The following is a 17,507-nucleotide window of genomic DNA, read 5'->3' as shown; positions in this document are numbered from 1 at the left end:
GCTGCTCTCATACACCAGAAAATCAATAGTGTTTCAGATTCCTTGCAGTTGCATAATGAGAGGTCAGCAAGTCCTGCTGGCAAAAGATGAAAGCCCCAAACAGTCTTACTAAGATGATGTTTGTTGTAAGCACTGTTTCAGAGCTGATGCTTGAAAAGTTAGGTAGTTCAGTCTGTAGTAAAATGCTGTATGTATGCATGCTAATGATGGCACTACTTTTTCCTTGTTGTTTGCACTTAGCTATATTTAGCTGTGTAAATACATTTTTTTAACTTCATCTTTTCATTAGTGCTGTACTCTTAGATAAATTGACCTGAAATTACGCCTAGGATGTAGTATAATCAGTGAAGTTTGCTGCTTTGCGTTATGTGCTGCAATTCCACAACTGTAAAATACAAAGCTGTAGATGATTCCATATCCTCTTGCATTTTGGGCTGAGTCATACAGGCCAGGTAAGGTTCTGAACTGAAATGAAGATATGTCAGAAGCATCTGATGTTAATTTCTAAATGCTTTGGTTCTGTGACCTCTACAAGAAACACTGATCACTCCTATAGGAGCCATATAGGAAGCCAACAGATACAGTTATTGTTAGTGACAAAATATTCTGGTCACTGAAGGACTTCCCATGATAAGTATCACAAAGTGCTGCCAGATAAAGAGAGCAGGCAGTTTAGAATTTCATGCAGTGAATTAGTTGTTAACCACCGGATGGTTTTCCTCCAAATCTAACATCTAATAATAGGCTGGAATGTCTTTTAAACAAGTATGTTGGTTTTGTGCATGGATGCAACCATATTATAATAGCTGAGCATAAACTTTGAAGTCCTGCAGCTCACCCTTTCCTGCCCTTGCAAAACGTTTCCAACTGTGTGATTGTTCTTTCTAGGGTCGATATCTTCATGTGATGCATTCCTGAATGTATTTCAATCCCGAGGCTTGAGACCAGAAGTAATCTGTCCCTGTGCTAGTTCTTCAGAGGCACTGACTGTTGCTATTCGCAGGTAATTCTCTTTTCTGAGAAGGGAACTGAAGCATTTCTTGACTATTGAAATGTATCTGGTGTTAAAATGACAGTCAGAAAAGACCATCAGCCACATAAAGATGCCCAAAGACTTAGAGAGAAGAAGTTTGAGGCTCACAGATATCTCCTTCATTGAAGGATGGGTGTTTTTTGTTTTCTTCAAAAAGTTTAAGATTTTCTAAAGATAGTCAGCCATAAGGTTGTGGTTTTTAACTGCTCAGAAAGTGAGGTCTCATACTCACTGTTGTTGCTGGAGGACCTTTATAAAATGCCCCCACAATCAAGACTTATTTATTTGGGAGAGAGAAGATGCTGAATCTTCAAGTAATCACTTATATACAATGTCTTTTAAACAGAGGGCTAAAGAAAGAAAGTAATATTTATAACTGCTCTGAAAAATACCATTGGAATTCTGGAGATAGCAAGAGATGCTCTGAAAAAAGGAAATACTTTAATTATTAGCAGATGTGTGGATGGAATATGCTGGGATTTGTTGAAAGTGGGTTTGATCAAAATGTACTTTTTTGGAAAATCGATTTCAAGAAAACTTACAGTTTTGAGATTTTGGAGAGTTCTTCCTCTAATGGGAGAAGTGACATTTCCCAATTATTAACAAATGCACTTAAAGAACTGGTTTTTACAATAGCATCTGGTACCTTTTGCTCTGCTACATCATGAAGGTTGAACAGTTACACAAAATGGAGTTGTTGGTCTTCAATCAATTCTGCTCAGTGTAAGAAGTGCCAAGTCCTCCAAACACTTCCTCATTTTCCCTGGGGTTTAGAAAATCTAGCCTTTGAATGCTTATTCTTGGCCCTTCTTTGCCCATAATAGAACTAAATCCTCTCTGTAACATTTTAGAGTGAGAGGAAGTTACGTGGTGTTTTGTTCTAGGTCTTTTTTCATCTAGTTAAAACAGATTACCTGTCTTGAGCACTTTTTTGTTTAAAATGAGAAACTGTTACTTCTCTTAACCTCAGCTGGGAGACTTGCACAATGTTTGTGATGACCATATTGCCCTCGGTCTGTTGATTCGTATCTGATTTGACTTTCTGCTTTGCAGACCTCCAGAACTGGGTGGACCTCCTCCAGGAAAAGCAGTGTTATCTATGAATTGTCTGAGTTTTGGCGTGATCAGAGTGGATACAGAAGAGAAGTTGTCAGTGTTAACTGTACAGGATGTTGGTCAGATTATGCCTGGAGGTAGGAAAAGTATTTCATGTAGGTTTAAGCATACTCCACATCAGTTATTTTACTATTATACTTATGAAATAAATAAGAATGTCAAGTGGTAAATATCTTTAAGGTAATATGACTTAACATTTTGATGCATTACCTAAACACATGGCAAGAAAATACTGTCTCAATTAGATTATTCAGTGTTTTCAGTAGAGATTAATCCACAATAAATTTGAATGACCATAGGTTTTGGTATGGGCAGATGCTTTTGGCTGGTGTGCAGAGCTGTTTTATTATTCACTTGTTAGCATTAGTGCTGACCGAATAACAAATACAGCAGAATAAAACAAAACGTAAACCATAGTAAGTAATATTCTGTCTTTCATCCAGGAGTGACAGTCCACATGTTAGAATAAAATAGAACAGAAAAGAATATCTCAGTTGGAAGGGACCTACAAAGATCATCTAGTCCACCTTCCTGACCAATTCAGGGCTGACCAAAAGTTAAAGCATGTTGTTGTCCAAATGCCTCTTAAACACTGACAGGCTTGGGGCATTGACCACCTTTCTTGGTCTCCAGTATCTGACCGCCCTCTCAGTAAAGAAATGCTGCCTAATGTCCAATCTAAACCTCCTCTGAGACAGCTTTGAACCCTTCCCACATGTCTTATCACTGGATAACAGGGAGATCAGCACCTCCCTCTCCGCTTCCACTCCTCAGGAAGCTGCAGAGAGCAATGAAGGTCATCCTTCAGCTTCCTTTTCTTCAAACCAGACAAACGCTCAGCAAGGAAAGACATACCTTTGGTAGAAGAGATGACATTAAGGAATACTTAAGCAAAGCGCGCATGTACAAGTCCATGGGCCCTGATGGGAGCTTGTGGAGTCTAAACCCTTGGAGGTATTAAAAAGCTGTCTGGACATGGTCCTAGGTGACTGGCTCTAGGTAGCCCTGCTTGAGTTGAGAGGTTGGACCAGATGACTTCTGGAGGTCCCTTCCAACCTCAGCCATTCTGAGAGCCCCAGAGTCTGCATATCCCAGCAAACTGGATTAACCTCAGTTTCTTAATGACATCTGTTTGCAACGCTGTGCTTCCTAAAGTAGGTAGATATGGGTATTGTTCCTCAGCCCATTGAATGGATTGAAGGAGAGACTGTCTGTGGCACCTGGATGAGCTTTAAGATCCCCTCCAACCCAAACCATTCTATGATTCTATGATTCTATCTTGTGCTATTTCAGCAACCACCTTTTCTCTGTACATCAGAGCCCTCTTTTTGAGTGAGAGGAGGCAGACACCTTTCCAGTCTGCTGATAAAAATCTCATCCATCATGTAGCAAGTGGCACTGGTCTTGTTTTGTTTTCCTCATTACTCCCAGAAGCACTTTGCAACCAGTAAGGTTGGGTGGTTCAGTTGTTCTTACTGAACTTAAATTCACATTTAGTAAAATAACTCTACTTCAGCATAACACTCAAGGAAGTAAGGCTGTAAAGGCAAGCCAGTGTGGATACAGCCAGAGGTTAGTGTCTCTGCATTGTTGTATGGCCTTAATGTGAAAACATGAGCGAAAGGGGGGGGGGGGGGGTGTGTGGAAAAGAGTCTGGTGACCTAATCTCACTTAATGGTTCATCTGAATGTTCAAATTCAGTTTTTTAAACTTTGCAAAGTCCCAGAAGCTGCAACTGGCTTCTGTGTCTCAACAGAAGGGTAATTTTTCCACTTCAACTAGAATACAGATAGTATGGGCTGCTACTGCTGTCTGATTTGGCTGTTCTCACTACTGATGTCCTTTTGAAACCCACTGAAATTTAGCTGTGCTCTTCTACTTAGATTATGGATTAATCACAGGAACATGGAGGGAACAAACTTGCATGCCCTTCAGTTAGTCATGGATCCTGTGGTGAACTGACTGAGGTTGAACTTGATGTTGGTCCCGTTTTTGAGAGTTCAAAAAAGTGGTATTTGATGCAGGATCAAAGAAAATCTTTCTTTGGATCGATTTATCACATGGAGATCCTCCTGGCTTTGCTGTAGACTTGCAGTCTGGGCAGAGGGTGCTTGACTAAGGTACAAAGCAGCTTATGGTTGTGTTGCACCTTAAACTGCTCTTCATATTCGCCCATTACAGCTGTTAATTCCACCTGGTTAATCCTCTGTAATGCATTTGCTCAGTGGCAGGTTCAAGTCTGCTTAATGATGCTGGAAGGATTACCTGTATGTTTGTGGATAAGTAATTTCACCTTCCTCTTCTATGTAAGTTGTTAACGAAAAACATATCCCTGTCCTTGTGAAATGCCTTGGAGCATTGTCTGGCAAATCTAATGGATCCTTCTGGTTTGGAGTGCCATTGACAGACAATTGGCAACACTGTCATGACTTTCTACATCAGTAAGAAACATCAAGTGACTTGTCTGATTGTGTGAGGGGAGAACAGTTAAATGTGTATCCATTTAGTGCCTCAGAGTGATATGACTTGTAATTGATGGCTATGGCTGTTTTAAAATACAGTACTAAGTGGCAAAACTTCTTGCAGGTTAAGCACAGTTGGGCAACTTAATGAATTAACGCTTTTAAAGCTGTAATCAGCATTGGGCTATCAATATCTGGAGCAGATTAGCTTCAATTTGACCAAATTATACAAATTCCAGGTCTGAAGGTATATTTTTTGCAGAAATTTCTCTGTAAGTTCCTTAAGTCAGAAGATAGTGCAGTAGAATTCTTTCTAGAGGATAATCCGATAACTTTATCTTGACTGTGTCTTAAAAGAAAACTGTTCAAAGTTCCCAGAGAAGGAAGAAAGTAAAAAGGCCAGCAGTTATCTGGAGATATGTGCCAAATGAAAAGAAATTAATGACTTAAGGAAACTACTGACTTACTTCCAAATGAGTCTGCATGTACATTCTAACAGTGGCTATACTTTTGCCTTACCTAGTAAGATTTATGCTTTTTCCTATGTAGTATTCATGGAGGATGTGCTTTGTCCATTCTCACTTGATGTTTGGCATACAGGAGAGAACATACCACCATTTCCTTTCCTGTTACTTGTCCTCTTGAATTACTCCACTGACTGATGGGTCTTGCTCTTTATCTGGTTTTGGGTTTGTATTTTTTCCTTTCCTTACATTGCTGTGCTTTCACCAAAGGCCTAATTTGAGTCAGATGCTGTTCCTGAAGGCTTTGTTCCATCTTTTTATCCCCATTGAATACACCGAAGTGACTACATGCCCTAGTCTTTCAAACATCTTATGACACGTTCCTGAATTTCATGTGGTCAAACATGCTGTAAAAGAAGTCTCCTAGCCAAGAAGTAGTTGTCATGCTGAGGTTCTCTCAGTCAAGCCCAATGGTTTTGATCTCCTTACCTTTGAAGATCCCTGGCATGCTTTATTGAGGTACCACCTGGTGAAAAGTCATGGATAAAGTGCCCACTTTTGCCCTCCTTTTCTTCACATCTTGCTATTTGTTCTGAGACACTGAGCCCACCTGCTTAGGGAATCTTATTCAACAGACCGCTCAGCACCAGGATCATGTCTTATGTCACTGGTGTTTAACCCATAGGCTGCTCTTGATGCCACATGCTCTTCAGTTGCCTTGGCTGTTCACTTTCATCATCTACCATGAATGCCAATCTCAAGGAAGTGCAAGCATCCATGAAGAAACCTTCCCATCAAAGATAGCATGGGAATTATTAAGAGAGAACCTAGTATGCATTCCCCTGGAATCTTCTCTGCAGCTCCTGAAGGGATGATGTTTTGCCTCTCCTGTTGACCACCTTGGGCTATTTTGCATGGTTTCTTTCTAGGACTGATGTTGCTAAGAAGCAGTATTTGGTTCAAAATAATCATTAGTTCATTGTTTTCACATTGCACTGGTAAAGATGGAAGGGAGGGTAGCAAACCTCTCTTCCTCCTATTGTGTGCCTCTAACTTTCACATCAGCTGGGTTGCAACTGCCATGTCATCTGTCATCTTGGAAGCTTATTGTACCTTATGCTTGGACCTGGATATGGGTGCTCGGGATATTCAGTTAAGTTTGCCTCCCTGCTACTTCCCAACTAAGCGTTTCCATTGTTCTACAGGGTTCCTTCTCACATTCTTTCTTTGACAAATGAGTAACCCTCTCTAATCCAGAAGATTTGTATCCCTACAGCTCCTAATCATACAAAGGCTGCCTCATAGAAAGAGTGCTGCAGCAGCCACTTTCTTATACTAAAGCAAAAAACTCTGGGTTAGTGCCAGATCTTAGGCTTCTGCAGATGAACTTCTGCATCTACAGTTTCAAGTTCTGGACTGTGACTGTACTCAGTACCTTTCCCAGAAGTCCAAGGGGAATGGTTGACATTTCTCAAATGGCAGGATGCTTACTCTGTCTTCCATCTATGGATCTCTTGGATGTTATTGTTTCCTCTGTCTATGTCTCAGAAAATTCTCGCCCAGGTTCTGGTAGTTACCACGATGCGTTTTCACTGCAGCGGAATCTGGTTCCTTCATCTCAAGTGCCTGATTTGTGAAAGGAGTTGTTACAGAACAACTCTGTGAAGCTTTCAGTCTTTTTCCTTGGACTGCGAATGTGAGATAGCAGTACCTTATTCCCACTCAGTCCTTAGAATTTATCACAGTCATCAGCTCTGTGTGTTCTTGGCTTCACATGGTGGCACAACAGCTTGCCACTGCTTAACTTCTCTTGGAGATCTATGGCAATGAGTACACTTGAGATGGGACATTTTCTTCCAATTTAAATGTTGTGCTTTGGACGGTTGTGTGGCCACCTTTAGGGTCTTTATTCTTGTTCATCCTAATCTAAGAATTTGGCTTGCTTTATGCCTATTGCCCTCCCCAGGAAGGATTCAGGTCCTGGCGCTGGGCATCCCCATATGCTGTTTCCTTCAAAGATTAGGTTTTCTCTGGAACCCCTTCAGCAGTGGTGGTATAGAGGCATTTTATCCTGGTCTTGTATTCTTCCTAAGGCTTCATGCTTCTAGAACAGAAGCGATAACTCAAGGCTGAAGTGCGGAGAAGTCCCTCTTGTTTTTATTCTCATGGACCCAGGCTTTTTAGGAAGACTTGTTTGCCTCAAGAAGATCCTGGAGTTCCGCTATTGGCACACAGTAACAATCCAAATGGATATCAGTTGCACATGGATCCACTATGAAACTGTGAGAGAGGAACAAGAGAGCGCTTTCTAACACTCATCAGGCACCTTCTGTTGGTGCAGGCTTCTGACATTCTTCTTGTCTTCATGCTGTGCTGGTCTTGAAACATTCCAAAGCTGAATTCAGTCTTCAGTAGGGCATCAGTGCAGTCATTTGTTTGCACAGTAGGATTCTCATCCTCTGCCAGAAATCTCATGGCAGGGCTAACTGCTGAGAGTCATCATCTATAAGAATGTACATGTGGACTCATTAGAAGAAAGCAAGCTTTACTTACCAGTAATCAGTGTTCTTCGTGATGTGTAGTCCACATGTACATTCCTGTCCCATCTGCTTTTCCCTTCTTTCTAATTCTTTTTCAGATGCAATGCTGTTGAAAGAGACTGAAATGGTGGTAGATGCACTCTCTTGTATGTCACACATGAAGCAGGAAAAGAAGGAGAAGCAAGAGTACAGGTTCTACTTTGCAGTATCACATGGCAGGGCAGAACTCTGCCTGCTGTTAGATTGTACATGTAGACTGCCTGTACCATACATTGGTTACTGGTAAGTTTTTTGGTTTGTTTCGGGTTATTTACTTGATCAGGGTGATAGGATTGTCCTTGGGCTTCATGGATGGAGCATCATTTGGGGACTGTAGGTTGGGTTTCTCATGTTTGTGAATGAGTTGAGGATGTAGCATTTGTGTCTGTCTACAAATGATGCTTTTCCCTTCTCTCTGCATCATTGCTTAAGTGTTACAGAGTTACAGAGTCCATTGTGCCTTCTTCCTCCGTCTCCTTCTTCCTTTCCTTTCAGACTAGGAAAGGACAAATCCAGACTGCTTAAGCAAGGGCTGTACTTAGCTAGAGAAACCTCTGAGAAAATTGTGATTTCAGAAGTAAAATATAAGCAGTGGCCAGAGCAAAGCTCAGTTTGATGTTTGGTTTACAAGTGTGTGTATCCTTGATCAAAAATAAGAATATTTCAGTGTAGGAAAACTTCTGAGATTTCAGAAGAAAACTGGTAAGGATAATAGCATCTTTATTAAATGCAGTTCTTTTAATGAGTTAAAGAAGGTCATAAAACTGAGGATAGGTGTCATCTTATTTTTCATCTTTACTCCCATATGTGCTTGTACTTGATCAAACCATTCATGTTGAAAAGTAATTGCTATGGTTTTGGATTCAGTTGCAGCTGATGGGTACACTGTGAAGCACTGTAAGAAAAACAAACTGCATTGGCAAACTTGGATCTGTCATCTTGGAGAACACATTACACAGGCTCTCAAAAAGACAGAGCTCTCTTGGATGCTGTGGGTTTGCTCTAGCTGACAGATAAATGATATTACAATCTTGAGCTGCCCATCAGTGGCAAAGCAACATCTGTCTCAGCTGCTAAAGTGTACCAATGCCATGACTGCGTGTTCTTTCTCTCCTTTAGCAAATGTGTGTGTTGTGAAGGTAGATGGGACTCCTTATCTATGTAAAGCTGACGAGGTTGGAGAAATATGTGTGAATTCAGGCGCAACTGGGATGGCATATTTCGGCCTCCTCGGAATCACCAAGAATGTGTTTGAGGTTGGTATTTCTCTTTGCAATGTGAAGTTTCAGTGTTACATTCTGTCTCTTAGAGAGGGGCTTTGGACAAGGGCCTGTAGGGACAGGACAAGGGGAATGGCTTTAACCTGCCAGAGGGGAGAAGCTCTTCCCTGTGAGGGTGCTGAGGCGCTGGCACAGAGTGCCCAGAGAAGCTGTGGCTGCCCCATCCCTGGCAGTGTCCAAGGCCAGGTTGGACACAGGGGCTTGGAGCAACCTGCTCTCATGGAAGGTGTCCCTGCCCGTGACAGGGGGTTGGAACTGGATGAGCTTTAAGGTCCCTTCCAACCCAAACCATTCTGTGATTATAACCAAAAATACAATCAGCAGTCAATGAGCTGCCTCTGTATTCTGCAGTCCAGTGTTGTGCCTCTGTTAGCATTTAAATTCATCTTAGTTCTGTATTAACACATCAGCTTTGTGTAAAGTTACCTGAAGACATTTCAAGGTTACTGGTGCACAGCTTGGGACATAAAGTTCGAAGTTGGTCTGATATTTGCAAGCTGCTTCATGCATTTAGAAAAGCTTCCTTCGTGTATTGCAAACTGCGTGTGCTTTTCAAAATGAACTTTAGTTCATTTGCTTTAGTTGATTTTTAGTTGCTTTAGTTGATTTGCTGTGATGCTTAGAACACTAAGCAGTTTGCTGTTGGATATATGAAATTATGTTCCTAGATATATGAATGAAGATACAGTAAGGATGATAGTGCATCAGTCCCAAGTCTTGTAGTTCATCACAGTAAAGCAAAAGCAATCTTTCTGCCCAGATTTTTCCTCGCAGTGGTACCCATATTTCATGTTTCCCTTTTGTGGCAAGAAAGGAGTGAAAGTCCTTTGAGAGTCGCACACACGCAGTAGCGTTACACTGGACAGCAGTTTGAAGGCTCAGCTGACATATGGAGTTCTACCAGAGAGATGAAAGTAATCCTCACCATCATCCTCTCTTACAAAAAAGCGCTCTCTGTCAGCTTGCCAAGTCTCAACACTTCAAACAGCTTCAGCTTTCAGCACTGTGCTAGTGACAGACAGCAAGAAACCTGATGGAATGGAAGAGCTGGGGGGTGGGAGGAAGGCAAGGAAACCACCTGATGAGTTTAATTCTTTGCTCTGGTTCTCTGCTGTAGGCAGTCCCGTCTCTGCAGCAAAATGAACTTTCTCAAGGTTCTGATAGCAAAGCGTTTGTCGCAATTGAAGCGATGTGCCTGGGTACATATCTCAGTAGCAGCAGGACAACTTCTTGATAAAGTGCTATATGAGTGTATACTATAAAACCGAGTTTAAAAAGCAGTGTGAGCTCTTGTTACGGAGGCTAAATGGCTGAGAGAAAGATAACAAACAATTCTACCACAGAGTTCAGAATAGGTGTGCTCTTCATTTCCAAAAACCTGTGTGTTATTGGTACTAGACGTGATAGTAACTGTTGTCATCAGCTAATTTCTCAACCGAGTGTAGAGCTGCAATTGAACAGAAGCAGGAGGAATTTTGGCTCTACTTTTCTTACCAGGACTGTGGGTGTCTCAATACTTACATGTTCTTTCAGGCCATCCCAGTGACAGCAGCCGGTGTGCCTGTTTCAGACCAACCCTTCACAAGGACAGGATTACTTGGCTTTGTGGGTCCTGTAAGTGTGACTGAGCCATCTGGGGCTCTGCTTTGTCCTCACTCCCAACTCTAAGCAATTGCCCTGAATGCCCCTGAAGCATTCTCTGTCAGGGCAGTGACCTTTAGATCTTGAGAATGATTTTTGGCGTTAGTCAAGCAGGTATCACCCAGAGTCTGGAGGCTTTCCCCCTCTATTTCTAATCCTGTCTTCTTTTCAGGACTATTTGGTGTTTGTGGTAGGAAAATTGGATGGCCTAATGACAGTTAGTGGCCGCAGGCACAATGCAGATGATGTGGTAGCCACAGCACTGGCTGTCGAACCTATGAAGTTTGTCTACCGGGGAAGGTAAGTGGATTAAAACCTTCACCACTGCTCATTGGACTTTGTTGCTGCTTTTTTAACCTGCAAATGATCAGCAAGTAACATAGTGTACACAGGAGCTCTGCATGTGCATTTTTACACGTGTTTTGTAGGAAAGGTGGTCCTAGGTTGTGATATGCCAGATAAGAACTTGGCTGTCTCTCCTAGCATGGAAGATAAATATTGACAGCCTCAATGTATATATACAATATATACAATGCTTCATGTATAATAGATTTAAAATTAATTTCACATAGTATTAAACATAGATCAGTAAGTGTCTGTTTAAAACTTCCTTCAAAGCTTCTTTTAAGACAGTCAAATGATGCTTGTATGCCAAATGTAAAACACAACTCCCTTTTGTCCACTTGAGCCTTTCATGCAGATTGGCGTAGGGAAGAACTTTGCAGCATGTTCTAAAGAACAATCTGTAAGTGTTGAGGGTGCTGAAGGACAGTATGTGTTCTATCACCAATCTTATTGCTCTTCAGCAGCTCAATGTCCGCATGGAGATTAGTGATGAGTGGCGTCCTCATGGGTCCGTACCGGGACCAGGACTGTTTAGTATCTTCATGAACAACACAGACAGTAGGATTAAGTGCTCCCTCAACACATTTGCAGATGACACCAAGATGAATGGTGTGGTTGACCTGAGGGATGGGACACCATCCAGAGGCACCTGGACAAGCTCAGGAAGTGGGCCAGTGTGAACCTCATGAGGTTCAACAAGACCAAGGGCAAGGTCCTGCACCTGAGTCAGGGCAACCCCCTGTGTTAATACAGGCTGGGGGATGAAGGGATTGAGAGTAGCTCTGAGGAGGACTTGGGGGTGTGCTGGGCTGCACCCCCAGAGCGTGAGCAGCAGGTCAAGGGAGGGGATTCTCCCCCTTGCTGCACTGTGGGGAGAACCCCCCTGCAGTCCTGATCCAGCTCTGGGGCAACAGCACAAGAGGGACGTGGAGCTGCTGGAGCGAGGCCAGAGGAGGCCACGGAGCTGCTGTGAGGGCTGGAGCAGCTCTGCTCTGGAGCCAGGCTGAGAGAGCTGGGCTGGGGCAGCCTGGAGAAGAGGCGGCTCTGGGAGATGTTACTTTGGCCTTACCTAGAGGGGGCTTATAAGAAAGACAGTGACAGACTTTTTAATACAGCTTGTAGCAATAGGACAAGGGTTAATGGTTTTAAACTAAGAGACAGGAGATTTAGACTGGATAAAATGAATGAAATTTCTACCATGAGGGTGGTGAAACACTGGGACAGGTTACATAGGGGTAGATGTTGCATCCCTGGAAACAGTCATGGTCAGGTTGGATGGGGCTTCGAGCAACCTGTTGTCCCTGCTCATTGCAGGGGCAGGGTTGGACTTGATGAGCTTTAAAGATGCCTTCCAACTCAAACCATTCTATGAAAGTTGAGCTTTCCTCATCTTTGCATCACTTTTGCAATTCAACTTTCATAAAACTAATGGCACATACCTGGCTGAGGCACTATTAATATTTTATCCTAGAACATGCAAGCCTAAAACTAATGTAATTCACAGATGGGCAGAGGTATTTTTCAGTGCAAACATTGCTCGATGCGCTGGTCAGTAATTTGGCATAGTTGTCTTTCAGAAGGGACATCATCTGTAGGTACAGCAAGTTTAGCATGCATAATGGGAGTTACATAGGAAAGGTTTGTAGAGCCCCTGCACATATGGAGCCTGCCTGTGTTAAACATGTGCTATTTGGTGACTGCAAATTCTTTTGACCCTCAACAGAAATAAATTACAATAATGAACCTACATTTGTTCTTAATTTGTCTGCGATTTTGTGATGATCTCGCATAACTAATGCCTGTATGTGGTGAAACCGGGACCATTAAAGGTTGCAGTCATTTCCACATTCTAATAAACCCTGCTGTGTTCATCAGATGTTGCATCTTATCATTCTTCTGTCCTTTGCGTTTTAGGATAGCAGTGTTCTCGGTCACCGTTTTGCATGATGATCGAATAGTGCTTGTGGCGGAGCAGCGCCCTGACGCGTCAGAGGAGGATAGTTTTCAGTGGATGAGCAGGGTTCTACAGGTAGTCAGTCTGTCCTTTCTCTCTTTACAGGTGAATAAGGCTGATGTATGAAATGAGAATATTAAGAGCATCTTTTGTTTCCATAAGAAAAACCTATCGATGTAACTAGAGAGAGCTGTAATAAGCTGACTTCGGAATGTATTCCAGGGTTAACAGTTACCAGACTTTATTTCAGCATGGTTTTGAACTTCATACTACTGGGATGGTAGTTTTTCTTTGTTTAAATTCTCCATATCTCTGCTGATTTTATACTGGCTGGAGAGTTAAGTGTGAAAATGTTTAAGAATACACTTAGTGCCAAGTATCAAAACAGACTCTGAAATCCTTTTATGTCACTAACATCCTTATTCTAGATCTCCAACAGTAAGCATTAAAAATTCTTTTCCCGTGGTAACTTTATTGTGTTTCCATGGGGAGGCCAAGAGGGAGGGGAATTGTGGGGCTTGCATTTGAGGATTTGGGAATTAATGCATTGGTTCTAATAAAGTAAAAAGTGAGAGAGCAGTTCTGGAAGAAGACACTGGTAAAGGGACAACTGAAGGAAGGCTAGAGAGAACATCTTAAAGGAGGATTTCTCTTAAGACTAAGACAGTTGTGTAATAATGGTTTCTAATTTCAGCTCTGTAATCCTTTTAGAGGGAACATCTGGTAATGGAAAAGCTGTTTTTCATGGGAGAAAATATTTTATTTCTCTTTTTAGAAGCGTCACAGCTAAAACAGACACGTTTTAGACAGCGAGATGTTTCCCTCCCTATTTTTGTGGTTTTATGTTCTACTGCGCTTCTGTTATTGTGCCATACGTACTAAATTTGCTGTGGTATAATTTTGGCTTTTAAAAAACTCTGCACTTTTTGACCACTTTTAAGAGACTTTCCTAATCCCTAATGTGCAGGTGGCATCCTCTTGATAGAGTGCACAAGCAAAGTCCTGGGTCTGCTCCTGCTCCCATTGAAGTCATGGCACAACTTCTATGAGTTCAGTGAGTGCAGAATTGGACCCTTTATTTGCAAATTGTGGTGCAAGTAAAAACTTTAATGTTATTAAATGACTTGAATTCAAATTCTTGCTCTTGCTACATCCCAGTTCATAACATCGAATGTGTTTCTTTCTTTCTTTCTCTCAAGGCAGTTGATAGCATTCACCAAGTAGGCGTCTACTGTCTTGCCTTGGTGCCAGCCAATACTTTGCCAAAGGCTCCACTTGGAGGAATTCATATTTCAGAAACCAAGCAACGCTTTTTAGAGGGTGCTCTGCACCCTTGCAATGTCTTGATGTGTCCACATACTTGTGTTACTAACCTGCCTAAGCCTCGGCAGAAACAACCAGGTGAGGAAAGGAGTGTGTTCCCTAGTTCTCTGTGTCTGTCTCTGGGGGGATGCATGGAGAGGGATCCAGACGCAATATGACAGCTCAGGGCTGTGCATGTTGGATGGCTTTAAGCTGCCTAACTTGGCAGAGCTTGGGGTGTTGGCAGAGCATCCCAGACCTCAGAGAGGGCATTACATTATAGTCTGCCCTGATTGCCAGGTGAATGCAAGGACAGAGAGCACATATCCCATTTCATGCTTCTGTAGCTACATTATAAATTGCTCCTGTACTGGCCATCTTGCAAAGGGTAGTAACTCGTGTAATAAAACTCAAGTACAGGCAGACCTCAGTTTGCTGAATCAGTAATAGACTGATTTTTAGTGTACCATACTGATAATGGAGTGATTGCTAGTGTAGTGTCCTCTTTTTCTGTGCAATATGATCCTTGGTTTTAGGTTTCCATCTTTTCAGATCTGTACATTTAGAGTATTCTGCAGGCTGAATTATAGATTATTACATGTTCATTACACTCATTTTTCCTCATTTTGGACTGTTTTTAAAAATACAGATGTTGGTCCTGCTTCAATGATAGTAGGAAACCTTGTTGCTGGAAAGAGAATTGCACAAGCCTCAGGGAGAGATGTTACCCAGTTGGAGGATAACGACCAGGCAAGAAAGGTAACATGTCCTGGTCTTATTAAATACTTGAATTGGCTTATTCAAAATGAAACAAGAACAGTTGTGGTATCCCACTGAAACTGAGCATGGTGCATTTTGGTTGAATCAGTGTCTCCTTTTTTCCTCTTTCAGTTCCTGTATTTAGCAGATGTTCTTCAGTGGCGAGCTCAGACAACTCCAGATCATCCCCTCTTCCTTTTGTTGAATTCCAAGGTGAGATGCACTTTAGGTCATACTTGGAGATTGAGATCAGCAAAAAATTGTTTGGATTCTAAGAAAATTCCAATGCTAATTCTTTTCCTAAAATGCTTCAGATTATTTTGATGAAGGAGACAAAAAATTGCTAGTTAGCAAGCAGCATTGTTTTTCCACCTCTGGAATTTCAGTATGGATTCTGGCTTAAAACATTGTAGTAATTGCATTTCCTGCTGCAACACAACTTTTGTCCTATTAACGGAAGCCACAATTCTGTGTTCATCCCTGAGCATAAGGGTAAGTGAAAGTCAGAGCTGGAGGATTTTTTAATTAGAAGACCTAGTGCCTAAGTGGAGAAGCCTTGGTACAGCCTTGGAGTCATATTTTCCAGGAGCATTGCACACCCTTCAGGAGACAAAGCCTTGTCCTTGGCTAGGCTCTGCTCCCAAATAGAATGTCACTTACAGTTACTCGACATGAACAAGTAAATGCTTCAGTTTTGGGGCTCTATGTGCTTACAAGCTCTGTATACTTCCTTTATTCAAGGTCTGTCTGAGCCCTTATGACATATCACAAGGCGACAGTCGTGTTTCTCAGCTAAATACTCATTTTTGCTCATAGCCACTCTGCTCTGCATGTGACTGTCAGTAGTTCTGGAGAATTCACATGCCTTGTGCATCCAACACTTTGTAAAGGGGTCTGAAACAACTCGCACTTGTGTATGTGCCTCAGTATTTAAGCCTCCCTGGGTTTGAGGAATATTCCTGCTGTATTATTGAGAAAACCCAAATCTTTTAGATTCTTCTACTGCTGTTCTGGCACTTTCTTTATTGCCTTCTGGAAAGAAAGGAGGGGAAAGCTGGTCAGTTGGATTTTCTTTGAGCCTTTACTCAGTAGCTACCCTTCCAATGACAGTAACAGCCCAGTGATAAATTGGGTCTACCTTGTGCTGTGCTGTACTGCAGACATGTGAGATAGAGAATGTGCTTTCCTAAGGTCCTTAGGAAGTGAAGGATTTGCCTTTGGGGGCCTCATTTGGACAGGCAAAATGGTTTAAGACATGGTTCAAAGTTCTGACTTTTTCTCATGAGGCTGCTTTAGCGGAAGAAACTGCCTCAGTATTGCTAAAAGACCCAGAATTGGTTTATTCTTCTCTCGGAAGAATATTCTCTTCTCCAGATGCATCTTTCCAGATGCATAGTTCGGGGAAATACACTTTCAGTCAATACACTGAAGCAGAAGTGACAGTGCAAAGCAACCACAGCTCAGGTTGCCTCTCTGACCCTTCAAAAGAGTGTCTATACCAAAGACATCAGCAGAGTTCCCTTTGCACTTTTGAGACTGCTGATTGTAAAAGCGGCTGGAGGTTTGGCTGTGCATGGTGGGGTAGAGCTGATGCAGTGCTTCAGTTGCTGCTAGTACAACTGTGTTACTACTATTTCCCTTGGACTGTGACATTTCAAGTATTTGGAAGATACTCTTTTTGTGGTACCAAACACGTTCGGAAGCTGATTCACCATCTCATGTTCAAAATAATATGTATAAAATTTAGTAGTGTTCTAAAAGTTCATGGTACCAGGAGCTTGGTTTCCAAAATACCAAGACAGAGTCTTCAAAAGTGTATTGTTAAACTAAGGACAACAAAATACTACATCTGCAGCACGTGGTTTGTGGAGAACAGTTTGAAAGTGAATAAAGTTTCCTGATGTTGCTCCTCTTCTGTGCAGGGCACTGTAGCCAGCAGTGCATCGTGCATACAGCTACACAAGAGAGCAGAAAGGGTGGCAGTTGCACTGCTGGAGAAAGGACGACTGAATGTAGGTGACCACGTGGCCCTGGTTTATCCTCCAGGTAAGGGAATGCAGACAGCAAAAGCCAAAGTCAGGCATCACAAGGAAAGAAACAATTACTGCCCAGATGGAGCATTCAGACACCCATTTAGTACAGCATTGTATGGTAGTGACTTAGTATTTCAAGGAAGAGACTTTTTGTCATTCTATTATTAAGTTGGTTGTTCTATGTTTACCAAACATTTCATCTCACTGCTTCAGATGGCTGAGCAGTTATGCAAGAATAGTTTGATTCACACCACAGGAAAGATTCTCAAGTTTCAACCTCAGAGAATGGAATAAAACTGTGTATATATCCACTGAAAGCTAGATTAGGGATGTGGGTGTATGAACACCCTTTCTTTCCTGAGTGGCTGTCTCTAGAAGTGAAATCTGGACCTCAAACTTGCATTATTAATATGTGCAAGTGCACCTCAGGAAAAAAAAATATTACCTCATAAAATTAGGATGACTGCATATTCCAGCGTGATAATTGTGAAAAACAAATGTCATCTTCATAACCTACCTTTTTTTGTTAGTTTTGTTAT

At 41.9% G+C, this 17,507-nt stretch overlaps 1 protein-coding gene across 6 annotated transcripts in view; it reads left to right on the top strand.

Moving 5' to 3' along the window:
• Nucleotides 1-17,507, top strand: part of DIP2A (disco interacting protein 2 homolog A) — a 98,346-nt gene that overhangs the window by 66,203 nt on the left and 14,636 nt on the right. For 4 of the 6 annotated variants that reach the window (XM_030487253.1, XM_030487254.1, XM_030487250.1 and 1 more), the window contains 10 exons: nucleotides 889-1,003; nucleotides 2,087-2,226; nucleotides 8,774-8,910; nucleotides 10,468-10,548; nucleotides 10,748-10,875; nucleotides 12,835-12,979; nucleotides 14,074-14,275; nucleotides 14,826-14,935; nucleotides 15,068-15,148; nucleotides 16,858-16,981. In XM_030487253.1, coding sequence (XP_030343113.1) covers nucleotides 889-1,003; nucleotides 2,087-2,226; nucleotides 8,774-8,910; nucleotides 10,468-10,548; nucleotides 10,748-10,875; nucleotides 12,835-12,979; nucleotides 14,074-14,275; nucleotides 14,826-14,935; nucleotides 15,068-15,148; nucleotides 16,858-16,981 — 1,263 coding nt within the window. The remainder of the gene's footprint in view (nucleotides 1-888; nucleotides 1,004-2,086; nucleotides 2,227-8,773; nucleotides 8,911-10,467; nucleotides 10,549-10,747; nucleotides 10,876-12,834; nucleotides 12,980-14,073; nucleotides 14,276-14,825; nucleotides 14,936-15,067; nucleotides 15,149-16,857; nucleotides 16,982-17,507) is intronic. The other 2 variants (XM_030487252.1, XM_030487251.1) reach the window with 1 other exon arrangement.

This window comes from Strigops habroptila, chromosome 5 (assembly GCF_004027225.2).
Source record: "Strigops habroptila isolate Jane chromosome 5, bStrHab1.2.pri, whole genome shotgun sequence".
Taxonomy (NCBI): domain Eukaryota; kingdom Metazoa; phylum Chordata; class Aves; order Psittaciformes; family Psittacidae; genus Strigops; species Strigops habroptila.
The sequence above is the reverse complement of the archived record's forward strand: the minus strand, read 5'-3'. Positions and strand labels throughout refer to the sequence as shown.